Below are 17,403 nucleotides of genomic sequence, written 5' to 3' on the forward strand. Positions count from 1 at the left end.
TATATGGTAGTTGTTACATTATAATAGCTAATGTCAATTAGCTTAATAATTAGTTATGAGTTTAGAAAGCCTGATCAAATGCGTGCCATTGCAAACACTAGAGACTAAGCCCAAAGCTACACAGTATTGAGTTGTCAGTCGTTCGAGAACCAAAACTTGAGTGGCTATCCTCAGAGATACTTCCCATGTTATCACGCTTTTCTCTATTGAAATTGAGAAAAAGGACAATTGATTTATTAATTTCATCCGTGTTCATGAACTGGTATAATTTGTTTTGTGCAATAACAATTTGTAATGTATTTTCACAAAAAAAAAAAAAATTCACGAATAATTTTCCTTAGCCTGTTTACATTTATTTAATTTCTACCGCTATAAGATAGAACACTACATGAAAATTGCATTTGTCAAAAAAACAATTTTACAATTAAAAAAAAAAAAAAAAGGCCCTGTCTTCGTCCACGATAGAGATAATGCTTACTAAAAGGACGAATTGTTAAAAAAAAGACGTACGATGATGTTATGAACCTCAGGGACTACATTGATATGGTTTATCCATTTGGTTAATAATGCTCTGCAATCCTGATTTATAACTTGGATGCTGAAGCCTCACTCCTAATTCCTTCTTCATACGCGCATTTGAAACCCGCTTCTCACCCCTTGAACTTCCCTTCTCATTCGATGATTCTGTGTTCTCCCGAGGTTTCCTATGTTTGAGCAAGCCAGGCCACTTTTTCTCAACCAAGTCCCAAGCATATGCAAAAACCTCTTCTCGGGGAGCAGGGTCATCGTCAACAACATTGTATACATTCCTGAGAATAAGAAAACCCGAGGGGATAATTACCATTTCCTTGTTTCCGACTGAAATAAACAGAACTAAAGCAAGTGCAAAAGATGAGAAGAAAGGGGAAACCAATAATTACCAAAGAACATATAGCACATATTGCAAACAACATAAATATCACTCGAAACACATCCCCATCCTGCACGGTGTTCTTGTGTGTAAAGCAAGTACAGTCGTGTGGCATTTTCATAAAAGAAAACCGTAGGTTCTAAGTAATCCAGCCAAGTAAAACTTAAAATGGATTCAAGCCCAATTATAATATCAGGTGACAAACTAAAGACGAACAAGAGTAATTTTTTAGAATTGAAATTTACTAGCAGTTGACAACGCCACTCAAATTTTCTTCTAGCAATGAAAAATAAGAAATTGACTTGAAGTGCTGTGATATAATTCTTCTTTGGAATTTTACCAATTTAGTTTTCACACTTGGTATGTCAGAACTTGAATGAATAATGCAAATAAAATTACAATCAAGTTAAGCAAGCCCAGCACTGGAGATTACCAAGCAGATGGTTTATCAATGCTAGCACTAAGTACTTGACAGATGTCATCAACATGAATTCTGGATGTGTATTGCCTGGATCTTCTCATTTTCTGGCCTTCTGACAATGGTAACTGCTTAATTATTGTATCAACAGAACTACAATGGAAGAATATAGACCAAGCATTAGCTCCACTTTAGCACAGAAACTAGACCAAAATGAAATCTAAAGTGATAAGCAAGCAAAAACCAAGGCCGCCCAACATGGTTAGATAGACTGTGAAATTAACTTTGCACGATCATCCCTAAACAATATTATTGACCTTTGGAGAAGGATGCGTTAATGTTTTACGCCATTCCAAGATTAGAAAAGGCAGCATATATGGTCTAAGTGCAGTATCAGTACAAACCTTCTGCCAGGGCCGTAGATGCCTCCAAGTCGAAATACTTGTACTGAGATCCCAAGATCACGTCCAAGATTTAACCATCCTTTCTCAGCAGCTAATCTTAATCTACCCAACTCAGTTGTAGGGTTTGCACGGTAACTGCAACGGTGTAAAATGGTTAAACTTAGCAAAAAATGATCTCAGCTTATTGTAAAAGTTAAGATGCCATAAGTATCAGTAAAGATTAACTGGCTCACTCCTCATCCACCCATGCACCACCAGAATGTCCATATACACCTACCAAACAGAAGCAACAATTAATTCCAAGGCCAAATGCCCATCACAATAATGGCTAATGGGTCAGACCAGTACACATTAACTTTAGTACCGACAATCACAAGTTGCTAATATTTCATATGGAGAAGTATGGCATTACACAACCATTGCCCAACAATGGATTACAGTTCATGCATACCAGTTGATGATAAATAACCAAGCCACTGGAGATGTCCATTCATTAATGTACTTCTAAGCAGCTCTCCATGCTCAAGCATCTGTATAATCAGTAAGAACAGAATAAGCAGGACTAGATTGTTAATAAACTAAGAAACAAGGTATCCTGATCACTCCAAAATTTTCAAATAGTTCTTTTTTAAAATAAAATAAAAATAAAACAATTAATAAATTATTAAATTAAGCACTCATAGCAATACCGGATCACCAGTACCCTCAAGAGGAGGGATTGAGACAAGAAGGTGCGTGTAATTTTTCAAAGTAGGTAGGATCATCAAGCTGCAAATTAAATTAATATTAAGTGATTAAATACACAAAAATATTTAATAGCTTTAATACTTCCCAAGAAAGAAAAAAAAAAAAAAAACTCACGTTGTCTCATTGGCATTGAACAGGTGAACATCAAATCCGCTCAGTTCAAGCTCCTTTTTCTTCATAACATTAGTGCAAGTCCCAGAGACAACCCTAATAGATTCAATACGTGTTTCAATTAATATTAAAATGACAATTAGTTCAAAAATCTCAATCTAAATTTGGTGATTAAATGATGCATTATTATACCAGCCTTGATTCTTGATCTTTTCCGCAAAGATACGTCCGACGAAACCCATGCCCAGAATTAACATCCGGTTTGGAGATTGCCATTCCGATTTATCGGAATGAGAAAGATTAACCGCGGTGCGAATTGTCGAACAACGGATAAACGTCGGAGTTTCGACTTTTGAAGAAACATTAGTTATTGCGCTTGGCGCATGGGTCGATTGAAAGGGGAGAGTAGCGAATCCACCCGATAATTGACATATCTCCATCACGATATTTCGGGTATTTGGTTGGGACAGCAATGCCGATATGGTTGTAAATACTGACGGAGCGGATTGATTAGACGAAAATGCCCTTACCAACTGACACATTTTAGCGTACATCATCACACGCCACCTCTGTTGTTTCGTATATTTTCGTATCTTTCACTCGACATATTTTCCACTGTTGACAAATTATGCCAAGGATTTTGTTACCTTATAGAATTGTAAATCGTTAAATTTAATGGAACTGAGAAGAGGTATTGAATAATAATAAAAGAATTGTGAAAACTGAAAAAGATGTTATCAATTTTGTAATGTCTATTATTACCCCATCATCATGTAAGCTAACAAAATCTTTGTGACAATTAGACGATCAAATAGTCCTTTTTTTTTTAATTTAAAAGACTAAAAAAGTACATTAAATGGCTTACCTCCTCACGCATGAAAATATAAATAAAAATTTGATTCTGATGACAGGCAATACATTAGAATGCATCCAAAGAGAGGACACTTGCTGTGGCACTCTCGCACATCAGCACAACTCAAAAGCCGTACCAATTTAACGAGCAAATGTAAATTCAAACGCCTCTGAATGAAAGAAAGCAAGGGAGTACCCAATCACTTAAATAAAGCAAATTTAGCTTCGCTGAAGATTGACTGGATCCACAAAAACATTAAAATAAATAAATAAATAAATAAGAGAGAGAGAGAGAGAGAGAAATAATTCAAATCAGTAATCAATAAGCATAAGAAATGAGTTTATGTAAAGAGCAAGCACGAGTTTGGCCAACTGACCTAACGACAATATAAGCATTAAAGAAGTTCAACTAAATATAGGCATAGCAGAAACAGAACACAATTGCTTGAAAGAAGCTTCTCCATTTGTTTGTTAGTTCTCATAGGCTTTTTGAGACATCTCCTATTTTCTTGCAACATTATCGTAATCTCAACCTGCTTGCGTTGCGGGGATATTTGAATCCATGGATGATTACATTTTGAAGTTGGTTGTAGTTGCTGTCGTTTCATGGACTGCGGCTTTTCTGTTCATCAGAAAAATTTTCCCAAATCGCTCTTTCGACTTCTGCAATCGTCTAGTTTCTACAACTCATGCAACTTTAGCTGTAACGTTGACCTCGCTCTCTGTTCAAGACTGGAGATGCCCAGTTTGTCCCCTGGCTTCAAACTCTTCCCCTCGCCAGGTTCTGTTCTTTTCTACTTGGTTTCTTTAGGCATGTATAGTAGAGATCAGTTGGCTACCATGAATTTTAATACGTGAATCTTGATAACTTGGCGCGCAGATGCAAACATTAGCGTGGACTCTTGCTTATCTTGTATATGATCTAGTATGCTGCTTGTTCGATCAACGAGTAAATGTTGACAATACAATTCACCACTTGATCAGCATAGTTGGAATCGGAGCCGGTCTCGTCTATGAAAAGGTTGTATGATTTTGGACATAAAATTTCAAGTCCCTTTGTTTGTTTGTTTGTTTGTCTGGATTCTTGAGATGCGGTTGTGTTAATGCTGCTAAATTAAAATGTACAGAGCGGATCGGAACTGGCAGCTGCATTATGGATAACAGAGATCTCCAGCCCTTTCCTCCACTGCAGGGAGATGCTTAAAGAGCTTGGTTACAGAGACACTGGCCTTAATTTGACAGCTGATGTAAGTTTTAACTCTGTGTTAAAAGAAAAATGGATCACTATTAAGAGCTCCAATTTGTAAATCCAATGTTTGAGCTTGAGATTAGGAATCCTAACTCTACCAACTGTGCTGTTCAGGTAACGTTTGCAGCTATATTTACATTTGCAAGGATGGTGTGCGGGCCTTATCTCGCTTACTTGACGCTATCTGCTAGAAATCCAATCATCATCAAGGTAACTATTAATACCAACCCCCCTCTTTTCGCGCTCTAAGCAACCAAAGTTACGTTTTGAATTTTTCAACTGATGATTTCATTCTCCTACAACGTCTTAGGCGATGGCACTTGGGCTGCAGCTGGTTAGCGCTTTTTGGTTCTTCAAGATTGCAAGAATGGTGAAATACAAGCTGGCTAAATGGACGTCCAAAAAGGCGGCGTAATTGCTTCACCTTAATTAGAGGATTTATTTGCTCCAAAAAGTAACTTTTAAGATTAAATGTTTCGCTCTTTCCTCTCCCTTGGAACATTAACCGAGGAAACTGTTGATTATTATAAGCAACGGACCTAATCGATTGAAAATGACATGAAAAATCACTTGCACAAAAATTTATCCTGTTAACGGTAAGAGGCTATTGTTCTGTCTTCGCCTAAATATATATTCATCCATGGCTAAACAAAAAAGGAAGCATGAAAATTTTATTAACTGCAACCGCTTATAAAACTATTACCCCACAAATGATATAGAAAGGGGAGAAAAATATTCCAAAATCACATGAAGAAACATCATGCAGGCTGCAGCAATAAACGAACATCATACTAGTTACTACCAAATTTCAAAATTGATAAATATCATATGCATGCTAAAATCTATTTCCACCTGTGGTTTGACATCCAAGCAGGCACTGTAATGAAAAGAAATTGCCTCTTAATGGATTTGAGGAAGAGGCAAGTGGGTTACACAGCGCAGACTTAATAGTTCATGCAAACTCCTACAGTGGACATAGAGAACTATGTAATAACTCAATTTCCCAGCTGCGACCAAAACACAGTTGTCTGAGAATCGGTGGAAATCACTGAAACCATTAAGACATTAAAGATGTGCAACACTTTCTGACGTAAATGATTGTTATAATATATAGAGCATTCCATCGCTCAAAGAACCACTAACTTCACAAATTAAAGCAAGATGTTTTAACAAAAATATGAAAACAATTACATCTGAAAAATAACCGCACTGCCTCAAGATCCTTGGCTCTTTTCCTAAATGTTTTTACTCTTTTCCAAAATCAGCATTGTAGTGAGCACTTGATTCAAGTTTCTTTGCCTCGTTCAGTTTCCGGACAGCCTGCAAATATGTATGGGCAGAACCAAGCATGAGCACATCATACAGTTTAAATTTTTCTCAACACTGCATAAATTTAATTGTTTACATAACAGAAAGGCTTTCTACCTTCATAAAATCTTCGTGGATGACATAATCACGTTCAGCACGGATTGCCGACATTCCAGCCTCGGTGCAAACATTTCGGAGATCAGCCCCATTAAAGCCCTTAAGCAATTGCAGGAGATTGTCTCAGAATAAAGCAAAAAACAAATAACAGAAATCACAGGCCACGCCTACTCACCTCTGCAAGCTTCACAACAGCCTCATAATCAATCTCACCATGCTTAGCAATGCCAGCAGCATGAATTTTAAGAATTTCCATTCTTGACTGCTCATTTGGCAATGGAATCTCAATTTTCCTATCCAGTCGCCCTGGACGAAGAAGTGCAGGGTCAAGGACATCAGGTCTGTTAGTGGCCATTATCATTTTAACCTGCAAAATAAGAAACGTTCTAATTTATCAATCTTCCATGCAAGAAAAAGAAATAAACAATCAATGAGATTAGTTGGTACAAATGAGAACTTAAAATATGCACAGTCCACAATTAGTGAAAGCATCCCACAGCCCACCATTGATGGGAAGAGGAATCGTAGATATTGGGAAAGAAGTCACTGAACTCCATAAGTTCACCTTTCTCCCTCTATGTTCATGCACACGTGTTTGTGTGCGTCTATGTGACACTTCAAACCATATTTGGTGGTTATGAACTATGAACATATCCTAGAAAGACCGCTTCAGAGCCCATTCTAGTTTATCGTCCAAAAAAATATACCTTCCCAAGCTGATCAAATCCATCAAGCTGATTAAGTAACTCCATCAGTGTCCTTTGAATTTCACGATCTGCACTGGTTCCTTCACTAAAACGGCGTCCACCGATGGCATCAATTTCATCCATAAAAATGATGCAGGGCTGGATGAGCAAAGAAATAATGAGAAAGAAAGGTTATTACAGATACACGTTTATCAGCAAGTATTCACAAAACCCATGCTCTTACTTGATGATCACGTGCATATCCAAACATCTCTCTTATCAACCTTGCACTTTCCCCAATGTACTTATCAATAATGGCACTTGAAACCACCTATAACATATCATAAGTAAAATGTATCAAAATTTAAAGCACGAATTACAAAATAATGCAACTTAAATAGCATAAAGCAGAAACAAAATATAACCTTCAGAAAATTTGCATCTATGTTACTGGCAATTGCTCGTGCTAATAATGTCTTGCCAGTTCCAGGAGGCCCATAAAGAAGAACGCCCTGGAAGAGAGACAATAAGAAAGCTAAAATGGTTAGCGGTCGAACATCACAAAATATGGAAAACAATCCACCAATACTGGGTAAATCATAGAACAAAATCTAGAATAAAAGGAGGAAAGATGTTGTTACCTTGGGAGGTTTAATTCCAACTCTAAGGAAAAGCTCAGGATTCATCAAAGGTAGCTCAATAGATTCCCTTAATTCTCTGATCTGATCAGATAAACCACCCACAGCCGAATAGCTAACATTACCCGGATCTTCATGCAACATGTTATATACAACCGGATCAACCTGTTATCCAGATCATACCACAGATGTCAGTTTTTTCATTTTCAAAAGCAGACTAGATTACATATTCAAATAGGAACTGGATGATTCATAACCACTAATTGGTCCTGCTAAAATGAATTCCAAAGAGTAATAAAAACTATAAATTACTTCACGAGGAAGAGCTCGCATGATTGTGAGCGTTGTCATATCAAGAACAACTCTTGTTCCCGAAGTCAACTTCTCTTTATCCACTTTGCTGCGGCATCCAACCACATAACGGGGCCCGCTGCTAGCTTTAACAATCACTGTAACATATAGAGCAAGATCAATCCACATTCTAAGAACTAAATCTAATGTCTATTAAAAATCAGCCCAAAACTATTGAAATAATTTACAAGATACAGTAAGAAAAGGAAAGTCCAAACAAGTAATTACAGCGTTCATTGTCAAGAGGTCTGAGAACTTCTCCAATGATCTGCCCAACACTTTGAAGAGACTTCAAATCATCTTCTGTTTTGTTGAACTCCTTCTTTGCAGCTCTCAAATTCTCCTTAACTGCACATTCATGACTAGAGGTCAACATCATCTACCGCCTTAAGAAAATCAGTACTATTAAGCACAAAATTGCTCGATCTCATAACTAGTTAACTAAAAAAAAAAATTAATGGGGCCATGACATCCATTAACAAACAACAACTACGAGACTTCCCGCCAGGTTTAATTCACAAGTACTGTCTTCTTTCACTATGAGAATCTGACTTATGGCCGATTTTCTAATGCTAAGCTAATAACAAGAAATTTAAAACTGAAGCTACTCTAATAAAATTAGATCCCAATAAAGTGCTCTGGCTTTAGGCATGTCGGCAATTAATCAAAAACCCTAGAAATAATATCCTAAAGTATAAGAAAATACTAATTCGGAGATAATAGTAGAAGGAAATCCTAACAAACAAAGCATTCGACGATATAGTAACCGTTCTCTCAGAAATACCAGATTTAGGGCTTGCTAATGGTAGTATGCGACTAACCAGATCGAACTCTAGATTCGATTTCTTTGTGCTGGAGTAGCTTCTTACGGTACTCCGTCATGGCATTACGGCGTCTAACGGCGTCTTCTCCTTCGCTCATCGTTGCAGTCGGAGATATTGATGTAGCAAATCAATCGAGTCTCGTAAGCTTGTCGATGTTTTCTCTCTGCCTTTGTATGTATGTGCTTTCTTGTTGGAGGGGCGTACTTCTGTACTGTAAAATTACTAACTTACCCTTTTGGTTCTCTTTTTAGTATTCCCAGTAAAACAGTCCAGCCGACCCGTCGGTTAATAAGATTAGACGCTATGTCGTTTCTGACTTGCCTTTGACTATAAGTTTATGCCTTCTATCTATTTATAGGGAGAGATTATGGTAATGATTGTGTTAAGTTACAAAACTGATCAACCTTTATACGGAATTTTGCAAACCTTACTATTCGTTTAGTAATCATATAATATAATATTTTTAAAAAATAATAATAATAAGACAGTGTTATCTAATCAAGTTTGGTTTCACAATCAAATGACAAATAAACCCACTCATATTGAAAATTTGTCTGATGTTTATTAAACATGGGAATGAGATTATTTTATGGAATATAAATTCAACTCATTGAGCCTTTTTTAAAATATTACATAAACTTAGTCAAAAAAAAAATAAAATTACATAACCAGACCTTTTGCTCCATCATAAACCAGTCTGAGAACAAATGTTCAACGGATGAAACTTGCATTATATTCACTACGCACAGTGAGAAAACAAACAAAAATTTGCTGCGTTCATTTGTTTTTGAAGAATTGCTGCATTTCGTTTTGGTTAGCAGAGCGAGAAATTGTGGGCTCTTTAGAGGGAGGGGAAAAAACGAAGAAGAAGAAGAAGAAGAAGAAGAAGAGGAAATTGGACTAAACATTTCTACAGTTGAAAATCCGTTGTCCCAAATTCTTTATATAAAATTATATAATTATAGGATAAAAAGACAGCTTTACCCCTATAATTTAACTAAATAGTCACAGAAATTTAATAATAAACACCTTAACTTTCTTCCATTACTTTTGCCATTTATTTGGATTAAAAAAAGAACATTTCAGTAAGTTCACTATGCGTTGATTTTGAGAAAATTAGCCCTTTGTAACTTCGGCATTTTTTTCTCCTTTTTTGATAAGCTAACATAGTTTGCTTATAATAATTTGGAGGAAAAAAAAAAAAGTGCTTTGATTATGAGACTGAAGGAATCCACATGGCTAAAAAAAAATGCAGGAGAAGTGGAAGCAATTAAGCTAATCAAAATTAAAACTAATATCCAGCATTAAAACCGCACATGTAGACCTCAATCATAAAGCAAATTAATCAAAAACCCTAACATCCGGCACCACTTCCCTTCATGCCGCCATCCCGTCTTCTTCTTCACTTCCACATTCTTCGTCTTCTCCTCCATATTTTGTGCAAAACAAAGAAAACCCGACCAATTATCATTCTGAAAATGCAAGCAATCCGTGGTTTACACAACAAACAGTGAATGTTGAATTTGAAAAATCTCTAACCCATAATCCGTAGCTTTGGCAAGTGTTCAGTTTTATCTTCTTATTTTGCATACTTTGATTGATCTGTTTATATGTATACAAAAATGGATGAGTTTCCTCTCTTTTCTAGGTTAATTAAAATGTTTTTAATTCAATGTGAAACTCTAAAAAGCAGTTTCATATCGTTCCATGTCTAGGAGCAAGCAATGACATGATAAGGGCATAACAGTAAATTTAGCATTTGACACCCAAATAAAAGGCAAAACATAACGGAACGAGTCTTGAGTCCATGTAAAAAATTTGAGATCTACGTGACCATTTCATCAAACTATGGGGGTGAAGCTTTCCTTTTCCCTAATTGTAGTCCATCGGCATCGATCATGAAAACAACAATGGAAATATGACTGCAAAAACATTAACACAAGGATAAAACAATATGTCCTAACTATGAATTTCCCGCAACATATGGTACAAAGGTTTTCGGAATTTTTCTCGTGACTTTCCCAGCTAACTCAACACTTGCAAGGAGAATACTTTAACCAAACGATGAAATGCCGGTAACAAGTTAAGAATGAGACTGAGGCTGGTGGATCTTTGCATATTGAAGAACTTCCTTTAACACCAAAGCAATTCTCTGTGACATATGGTGTTCCAAGAACCTGTCTTTCACCCTCTCATATCCTTTCTTTCCCATTGTCAACCTCCTCTCTACATGTGTGGCTAGTTTCACTATGTTATTAGCTAGAGGTGTCACACCTTCTTTTCCGGCGGGATGTAACAAGCCTGTTGTTCCGTTCACTACAATCTCCATGGTGCCTCCCGCAGCAGTTCCCTGAATAATCGTGAATGATAAAATGAGCATTTTCATTGGAAGATGACAACAAAGTCCCAATACGTGGACAAATGAAGGTGAATGCATCACGAGAGCAATCAAGCAATCCAAAAATGGAGAAAGTCTCTGCTTTTGAAATTAGCAAAGAGAAAATCCTGTCCTCGAGTACAAGCACAATCAAGCAAAAAGTAACAACAATTTTTTTACAGTAATATTAATCTAATGCAAACTTAAAAAGGGCTAGATCAGGAAAAGATAATTTTACTAAATTTGAAGTATCATACCAATACAGGCAGCTGAAAAGCCATAGCTTCAATGGTTATCCTACCAAAGCACTCTCCTCGGGCCTACACATCAATAAGAACTTTAGGCTTATTAGTAAAGCAAAAAACCAAAACAGACTTTTCATGTAGGAGCCATCATTTTTAAACAGGAAAACAACCTAAAAGCAATGAGAAATTAGAAAGGAAAAGTGGAAGAGAAAGTGCAGTAATATTCATAGTGGAATTTAGTTGCTATCCTGCTTGCTAACCAGAATAACCAAGTCATTAACGACTTGGAAAATAAACATGGCAGAAATTTTTCTCTTCATCTCATGTTAGACTCCTAGAAGAGTTTTTTTTTTGGGGATAGGAAACAGAGATACTTGAATTAAGAAGCACAACACGAACAAAAAAGAACCCTAAAGATCACAAAAAGATCTATACAATTGAGTGCTAATCAGATGACCAAATTATGTATAGGATCCATATGACTAAATGACCTCTGAACAAAATGCACAGAATTAAGCCAACACCACTTCCCAGTTTAAATGAGTAAAGAAGAAAGAGAAATCTTGAAATCCCTTAGTAACTGAGGCCCAAAGTTAGGCTATTAATCACACTCTTTCCCACAAAATATGATGATATATTCCTCAAAATCTTCAAAAATCCTTCTATTTCGTTCAGATAAATCATCCAAATAGTAGACAGAACTGAAGATTTCCATAACTACATGTATATTTTGTCATTGAGAAAAAAAGGTTTGAGAGAGCTTGATCATCAATCAACTGATGAGTAAAAGTTTGCATGAAAAGATCCTTGGAGGTCTAAGCTTCGAAATTCTTTTATCCTCTACCAAAACAGTGATAGAAACGTTCACCAATAATAACAAAAGAACTGAAGCTTTTTAATTTTTCTCTCATTCAAATTCCTCAAAAGAGTTGAAATTCCAAGTCCAATCTAAAGAGGAAGTGACAATCAGACTTTTGACAGAAACATTATGAGAGCGAGAGTGTCTGTAAAGATGAAGAAATGAAGAACATAAGGAGGAACCCCCATAAAAAACATCCTGCCAAAACGAAATTTTTCACCATTACCCAATTCCGATTTCACATTAGGAAGAAAAGAAGAGTAGCCTTGTGAGAATTTTTCTGTAGATACAGCATTGACTAAACACCCAGAACCTGATGAGGTGAGGACATATTTCAGTCTCATATTTCTTCTCTTCATTCTAATATATAGGTCACCAAACATGTAATATTTATTTTCTTTGCAAACCAAAATAGATAAATTAAAGGAACATGAAATAATAAACAAAACTAATATACAGAAACATTGCTCCTTGCAAAAATAGGGAAAAGAAATCAGTAGAACAGACCTGAGAATTCTGAACAAGAACATCGATGGAAGCTAGATAAGGACCGACTGTTAGTGTTTTATTGACAAAGTGAACATGATCCTGAATCTTTTTCTCGGCTACAAAGTTGCGTATCTCTGTCTCAAACTTTGTCTGAGCATTCATGTCACTTCCTACTACTACTGCATGCATTGACGGCACCTGCAGCTTCTTCTCTCGGATCAACTGCAGACTTTCATAAAAGGAATGAAGAAATAGATCCTGACCTTTACCCCGTGAAACACCTGTTATCATAGACTGAGTGATGCTCAGAAGATATGTAGCAGAAACTAAAAGTAGAGTGGCATAATATGCAAACAGAGAACTGAATGTTACGCATACTATGGAAAATCAAAATTAACCCGGTAAAAGTTACTATTCCCGCAGTCCTACAATCCAATGATTGCCAAATTAAATTCTAAAGAGAAGACCAATAGTTAAATGTAGAATTGGCTTCTATTAGAACAGCAAAATCGACTGAAAATGAGGAAGAAATCAAACATTACCAATTAAAGTACAAACTCAAATCAATGTGCAAGGGAACTATTTGGTGCTAATGCCAGTTGTGAATTTCAAAGTAATCCTTTCAATAGTAAAATTTTAAGAGCAAAGACTATACCACTTTATCCAAACCCAGGATGTGAACTACGAGGTGGAATTGCTACTTCTTAGAGGACTCATTTTAACACTAATGTCCATACAAGGAAAAATGCAGCAATAAGTTGTACAACTACATTTCAAATTAGAATCACGGTTACTTGGAACTGATAAAATCAGACCTGATGACCAACTTGGTATGTGACAGACTGAAGCCCTTTATATATGTACCTTGGCATCAATGTTTCAAATAAAATAAGAAATCTTCTGCAACTAAGAGACTCAGTTAAACTTATGGTATTGGCAACGTCAAAAGCATACTATTTATGATGGCAAAGAGTAGATCATCATCCCGCACTCCAAGAGATTCCCGCACATGCTCACGGAGAACCCTCCTGGCCACGCTATCCTCAGCTATGTCCATAAGATCCTTGCTATTTCCAAGGTGCACAACATATGTTTCGGGCATTCTAATTCTGTAAAGCACAAAGTCTAATACGAATATTAGGCTCAAACGATGAAGGAATGGCAGCTTGAAATAAAACATTGAAATGAAGGAATTAAAGCCAACATCAGATAAAACATGGGCCAATTACATAGCATATCCAAAACAAAATATAGCAGTACAAAGAAGAACTTCAATGCAAGAAGCTAACATGCAATAAAACAGTTAACTACACAAAGTAAGGATCTTATATACCCTAGACGTTCTCTTGTCCTGTTCTTCCAATATTCAGCAGTGGTATATGAATCAATCATAGCACCTGCAACAAAGGGCAGGTGCTTAACATATTCTAATTTGAAATAATGCCCACGCATTTCATGAATCCACCACAGAACCTTTGGAAGAACCTGAGAAACTTTATCCTTAAGAACACCATCCAACCACTTCCCAGCAACAGCAGTATTTAAAACCACCAAATCAGCATTAAGTGCAGTGTTTATAGCTTTTTCGCCCTTAGCAGATAACACCTATAAATATTCATAATCCACAAGTTAAACACTACTTAATAACATAGTTAAATTCAAACTTTAAAAGAAAAAAAGGAAAAAGGAAAAAGACCCGAATTACATTAAACCTGAACTCCTCTGTCCAACATCTTATGCTCTAAACTGTAAATAACTTCATCAGGTTCGTTCGGTTTCTGGTTAGTAATCCACACAACTTCAGCTCCGACCCCTCTCAACAGAAATGCCAGCTCCATCAACAACAATGGCCCACCTGTATACTTAATTTTATCAAGCGCAAGTAATTTTCCCAAGAAACAAACAGAAATTCAGAGGTAGAAATATTACCGGAAAGGGAGAGTTCGTGGGAGACCAAAAGAACGAGCTTTGACTTCATGAAATTGAGAGGATTTGATGCTTTTTCTTCGTCGCTATTGAAATGAGTGGCGGTAGTTGTTGTTTTAGTAGTAATACTACTAGTGTTGCATGAATTGGCTGTAGATCTTATGAAGAAGAGCATAGCGGTTGATAGAGTGAAGAGTACAAGAATCATCAGTTGCCATCGTTTCTTCTTCTGCATTGTAATCCACGCGCTTGATTGCTTTCCCATTCTTTTACTTGGTTCTTATAGTGAGGGCCGCTTCTTCGTCTCCGAAAAAGATAAGCAACAGATCAAAAATTTGGGATTTGAATTTAGATTTGAAAACCTGAGAAGAACGATTCACAAATCTAATCTTGACTTCACAGTCAGTCGACACTCGACACCGATCTCATGGGAATTGCAGCCTGCCTAATTTTTTTTCAAGTAACGCAGCGTCACGTCGTCAGAGACGCAAAGACAATGAACATCTCCCTTACCGTTACTGCCTGACGGAGCGTGGGCTTGGGCGTTAGCGTTAATAGATTATTTCATCAGCAAAAGGAAAATAATAATAAAAGCTTGAAATATTTCAAAACTCAAAGATGTGATGTGAGTTGGCTTAGTATCCAGCAAGTATGGTGGTTAGCTAACAATAACGGCATTATAAAATTTAGGTGTAGGTAAAAATAACTCATCCAACCCAACTCGAAAACATTCGGGTTCGGATTAGATCACATAGTTACATCTTATTCTAATGCCTTCTTTACTTTTTTTTGTTGATGAAAAGTAGAATAATTTTACCAATAGTTCATTAAAAAATTAATTTTTTTAAAAATCGCATAGTTTAATACTGTGTCCGTATTAAAAAAAATACGGGTGTCTAAACCTGAAAATAATTAATTTTACTGATAAACTAAAAGTAGACGTGATTCATGTTCATGTTCTCTTATAATATACCCAAGCGAAACTTGGGGCTCTTGTGCTGCATTTTCTTGGCAAGGGAGGAGTTGTAGCTCTGATGGCGACTAAGTTGTCCCTGTTGTTTTTTATTTGAACCTGTTAAATCGTACTGCACTCATAAGATATAGAATATTGCTTAGGAACTGGTCACTCTCACATGTTGCACTCGATGTTGTTCTTATTCTTGGAAGCTAGATTTTACGGTTATATATTATATATACATACATGTATGTTTTTTAAAAAGGAAAAAAATTCAGAAATCATAGCAGTATTTGATTAATTTTAATGATAAATCAATCAAACAGTTCAGCTAGCACGTTCTCATAACTAGGGGATGACATGATACATAACTGAGCTGAGCATACCAAACTTAAACAGCCATGAATAATATGAGATAAATAATTAGTTTCTTAATTAACTAGGCGACAATTCTTCCTAACTTCACCATTAAAGCCAGTGAGAGGGCTAATGTTCCCCATCTTAACCATTGACTGAGCAAACTGTTTAAAGAAGAGCTCATCATCCTCAGCGTAGGACTTAACTAGTTGCACGATGTTCCCCACATCGCCTGTCAAAAGCACTTCATCAGATGTGAGAAGCCCTTTGCCCAACAGAACAAGCTTGAAGTAGGTGTTATCAAATTTTGCTGGTGAGGCAAAGTCTAGCGGGGAGATGTTATTGTCGCCGCCTGTTCTTGGGCAGACTGATTTTAAACCGAAGTAATATGTCCTCTCTAAAGTCTCATCCGGTTGGTTGTTTCCATTTTGATTATATAGCCTTTGCTTGAAGGTCACACACCTTGCCACCCCAATTGTATGCCCTCCTGCAACATGACATCAAACAAAATACTTAGTTTAGAGAATCAGGTTCAGTTCATTAAATGCAGTGCTATACAGTAATTAATTACCTGAAAGAGAGACAAGGTCTACTTCATTTAGGCCTTGACGCTTGAAGGATGCTATAAGGTTTTGGACGGTAGAGTTTGGCGGGGGAATGTTACTGTTTGAGCCACTTAAGCTTGCTGTTCTCGAGTCCCTCCTTCCAAGGGGGAGCTCCCAAGACGGTCCTCCGCTCTGTTTGAGCATACCCAGTAATAGTTATTAACAAAGTTCTCTGTCCTGAATCTTTTATATGATCTACCTAACATCAGTTTTGTTAGAATTTTGCTTACTAGTACAACGGAGCCGCGAGCAGCTAGGGCGACAATGTCTGCACAAGAAACAGTCTGAGGACATGCTTCTTCCAGCTTAGCCTTGATCTCGTCAATCACTTCAAATCCTCTGAGGGAATTCCTGTTTGGTACTGAATTCTTTTCACTAACTATAGCTGCAGAATCGTCCAACAAGACGGAAGCATCACAGCCCTGTAATTAGTAATAAAACTGTAAGTCATAAACACCTATGCATACATACGAAGTTAACTACACTTTGAAAAAAAAAAAAGAAGAAGAAAAAAAAGGAAAGAATCGAGTGTTTTGTACTACTAGGTATACTAAAAGTGAGAAACCTGAACAAAGCAATCATGGAAATGAAGCCTAAGCAAAGAGGCAGCTATTCTGGGCTGTCTTGCAATGGCCTTCTGGAGCACTGACATGACAATGTTATCAACTTGTGGGCATGAAAACTGATAAAATTGTGGAAAGAGGCCATAGAAGCTGCCTCCATACTGGCCATTACCACCCCAGCCAATGCCAATTCCAGGGTGAGCTAGTGAGATCCTGGCTGAGATCAAAGCTAGTAGCAGTAGAGTGATAGCCAATTTGAAGAAAGCCATTGATGATTAGAATTCCAAGAGTCTCTTTCTTTGATGTTGCTCATTGTTTAGACTTAGGTTCTACCTTTATAGTGATTAAATCAACTGCTTTCTCTACCAAATCCTCCCTAAAACACCTAATATCAGAAGGAGCAATGACTATT

At 36.7% G+C, this 17,403-nt stretch overlaps 5 protein-coding genes across 5 annotated transcripts; 1 reads left to right on the forward strand and 4 right to left on the reverse strand.

Annotated features, from left to right (window-relative positions):
• Positions 1 to 346: 346 nt before the first annotated feature.
• On the reverse strand, positions 347 to 3,466 carry LOC18042702 (protein YeeZ). Its single transcript, XM_006434997.2, has 9 exons — positions 3,456 to 3,466; positions 2,783 to 3,237; positions 2,594 to 2,686; positions 2,422 to 2,500; positions 2,184 to 2,262; positions 1,966 to 2,005; positions 1,733 to 1,867; positions 1,344 to 1,481; positions 347 to 809 (listed from the first exon to the last, which is right to left on the reverse strand). Exons 2-9 carry the CDS (start codon positions 3,145 to 3,147, stop codon positions 527 to 529), a joined length of 1,212 nt encoding a protein of 403 aa, XP_006435060.2. The 5' UTR covers positions 3,148 to 3,237; positions 3,456 to 3,466; the 3' UTR covers positions 347 to 526.
• A 372-nt stretch (positions 3,467 to 3,838) lies between these two features.
• Positions 3,839 to 5,261, forward strand: LOC18043052 (transmembrane protein 136). The gene is made up of 5 exons (XM_006434998.2): positions 3,839 to 4,223; positions 4,323 to 4,463; positions 4,570 to 4,689; positions 4,806 to 4,901; positions 5,002 to 5,261. The coding sequence occupies exons 1-5, from the start codon at positions 4,005 to 4,007 to the stop codon at positions 5,104 to 5,106; spliced, it is 681 nt and encodes a 226-aa protein (XP_006435061.1). The 5' UTR covers positions 3,839 to 4,004; the 3' UTR covers positions 5,107 to 5,261.
• A 406-nt stretch (positions 5,262 to 5,667) lies between these two features.
• LOC18043053 (26S proteasome regulatory subunit S10B homolog B) lies at positions 5,668 to 8,809 on the reverse strand. The gene is made up of 10 exons (XM_006434999.2): positions 8,613 to 8,809; positions 8,020 to 8,139; positions 7,753 to 7,889; positions 7,444 to 7,605; positions 7,228 to 7,314; positions 7,047 to 7,133; positions 6,824 to 6,961; positions 6,292 to 6,483; positions 6,117 to 6,215; positions 5,668 to 6,011 (listed from the first exon to the last, which is right to left on the reverse strand). Exons 1-10 carry the CDS (start codon positions 8,710 to 8,712, stop codon positions 5,937 to 5,939), a joined length of 1,197 nt encoding a protein of 398 aa, XP_006435062.1. The 5' UTR covers positions 8,713 to 8,809; the 3' UTR covers positions 5,668 to 5,936.
• Positions 8,810 to 10,340: 1,531 nt separating this feature from the next.
• LOC18043054 lies at positions 10,341 to 15,147 on the reverse strand. Its single transcript, XM_006435000.2, has 7 exons — positions 14,515 to 15,147; positions 14,298 to 14,440; positions 13,919 to 14,190; positions 13,540 to 13,694; positions 12,604 to 12,866; positions 11,250 to 11,312; positions 10,341 to 10,965 (listed from the first exon to the last, which is right to left on the reverse strand). The coding sequence occupies exons 1-7, from the start codon at positions 14,774 to 14,776 to the stop codon at positions 10,699 to 10,701; spliced, it is 1,425 nt and encodes a 474-aa protein (XP_006435063.1). The 5' UTR covers positions 14,777 to 15,147; the 3' UTR covers positions 10,341 to 10,698.
• A 639-nt stretch (positions 15,148 to 15,786) lies between these two features.
• On the reverse strand, positions 15,787 to 17,316 carry LOC112098281 (peroxidase 9). The gene is made up of 4 exons (XM_024184258.1): positions 16,994 to 17,316; positions 16,659 to 16,850; positions 16,395 to 16,560; positions 15,787 to 16,310 (listed from the first exon to the last, which is right to left on the reverse strand). The coding sequence occupies exons 1-4, from the start codon at positions 17,258 to 17,260 to the stop codon at positions 15,898 to 15,900; spliced, it is 1,038 nt and encodes a 345-aa protein (XP_024040026.1). The 5' UTR covers positions 17,261 to 17,316; the 3' UTR covers positions 15,787 to 15,897.
• Positions 17,317 to 17,403: the final 87 nt, after the last annotated feature.

The sequence above is a fragment of the Citrus clementina genome, unplaced genomic scaffold, assembly GCF_000493195.1.
Source record: "Citrus clementina cultivar Clemenules unplaced genomic scaffold, Citrus_clementina_v1.0 scaffold_5, whole genome shotgun sequence".
In the NCBI taxonomy this organism is placed as follows: Eukaryota; Viridiplantae; Streptophyta; class Magnoliopsida; order Sapindales; family Rutaceae; genus Citrus; species Citrus x clementina.

Excerpts from the sequence above, each read along its gene's own strand:
- LOC112098281 (XM_024184258.1), bottom strand. The coding sequence starts at position 17,260 with ATGGCTTTCTTCAAATTGGCTATCACTCTACTGCTACTAGCTTTGATC. Across the intron at positions 16,561-16,658 it reads CTCGCGGCTCCGTTGTACTA|AGCGGAGGACCGTCTTGGGA; the intron begins GTAAGCAAAATT and ends ATGCTCAAACAG. Across the intron at positions 16,311-16,394 it reads AGACCTTGTCTCTCTTTCAG|GAGGGCATACAATTGGGGTG; the intron begins GTAATTAATTAC and ends GTCATGTTGCAG.
- LOC18043054 (XM_006435000.2), bottom strand. The coding sequence starts at position 14,776 with ATGGGAAAGCAATCAAGCGCGTGGATTACAATGCAGAAGAAGAAACGA. Across the intron at positions 14,191-14,297 it reads TGTTGGACAGAGGAGTTCAG|GTGTTATCTGCTAAGGGCGA; the intron begins GTTTAATGTAAT and ends GAATATTTATAG. Across the intron at positions 13,695-13,918 it reads AGGACAAGAGAACGTCTAGG|AATTAGAATGCCCGAAACAT; the intron begins GTATATAAGATC and ends TGTGCTTTACAG.
- LOC18043052 (XM_006434998.2), top strand. The coding sequence starts at position 4,005 with ATGGATGATTACATTTTGAAGTTGGTTGTAGTTGCTGTCGTTTCATGG. Across the intron at positions 4,224-4,322 it reads CAAACTCTTCCCCTCGCCAG|ATGCAAACATTAGCGTGGAC; the intron begins GTTCTGTTCTTT and ends CTTGGCGCGCAG. Across the intron at positions 4,902-5,001 it reads GAAATCCAATCATCATCAAG|GCGATGGCACTTGGGCTGCA; the intron begins GTAACTATTAAT and ends ACAACGTCTTAG.
- LOC18042702 (XM_006434997.2), bottom strand. The coding sequence starts at position 3,147 with ATGATGTACGCTAAAATGTGTCAGTTGGTAAGGGCATTTTCGTCTAAT. Across the intron at positions 2,501-2,593 it reads TTCAATGCCAATGAGACAAC|CTTGATGATCCTACCTACTT; the intron begins GTGAGTTTTTTT and ends TTTAATTTGCAG. Across the intron at positions 2,006-2,183 it reads TGGTTATTTATCATCAACTG|GTGTATATGGACATTCTGGT; the intron begins GTATGCATGAAC and ends TCTGTTTGGTAG.
- LOC18043053 (XM_006434999.2), bottom strand. The coding sequence starts at position 8,712 with ATGAGCGAAGGAGAAGACGCCGTTAGACGCCGTAATGCCATGACGGAG. Across the intron at positions 7,890-8,019 it reads ACCTCTTGACAATGAACGCT|TGATTGTTAAAGCTAGCAGC; the intron begins GTAATTACTTGT and ends TATATGTTACAG. Across the intron at positions 7,134-7,227 it reads TAGATGCAAATTTTCTGAAG|GTGGTTTCAAGTGCCATTAT; the intron begins GTTATATTTTGT and ends GATATGTTATAG.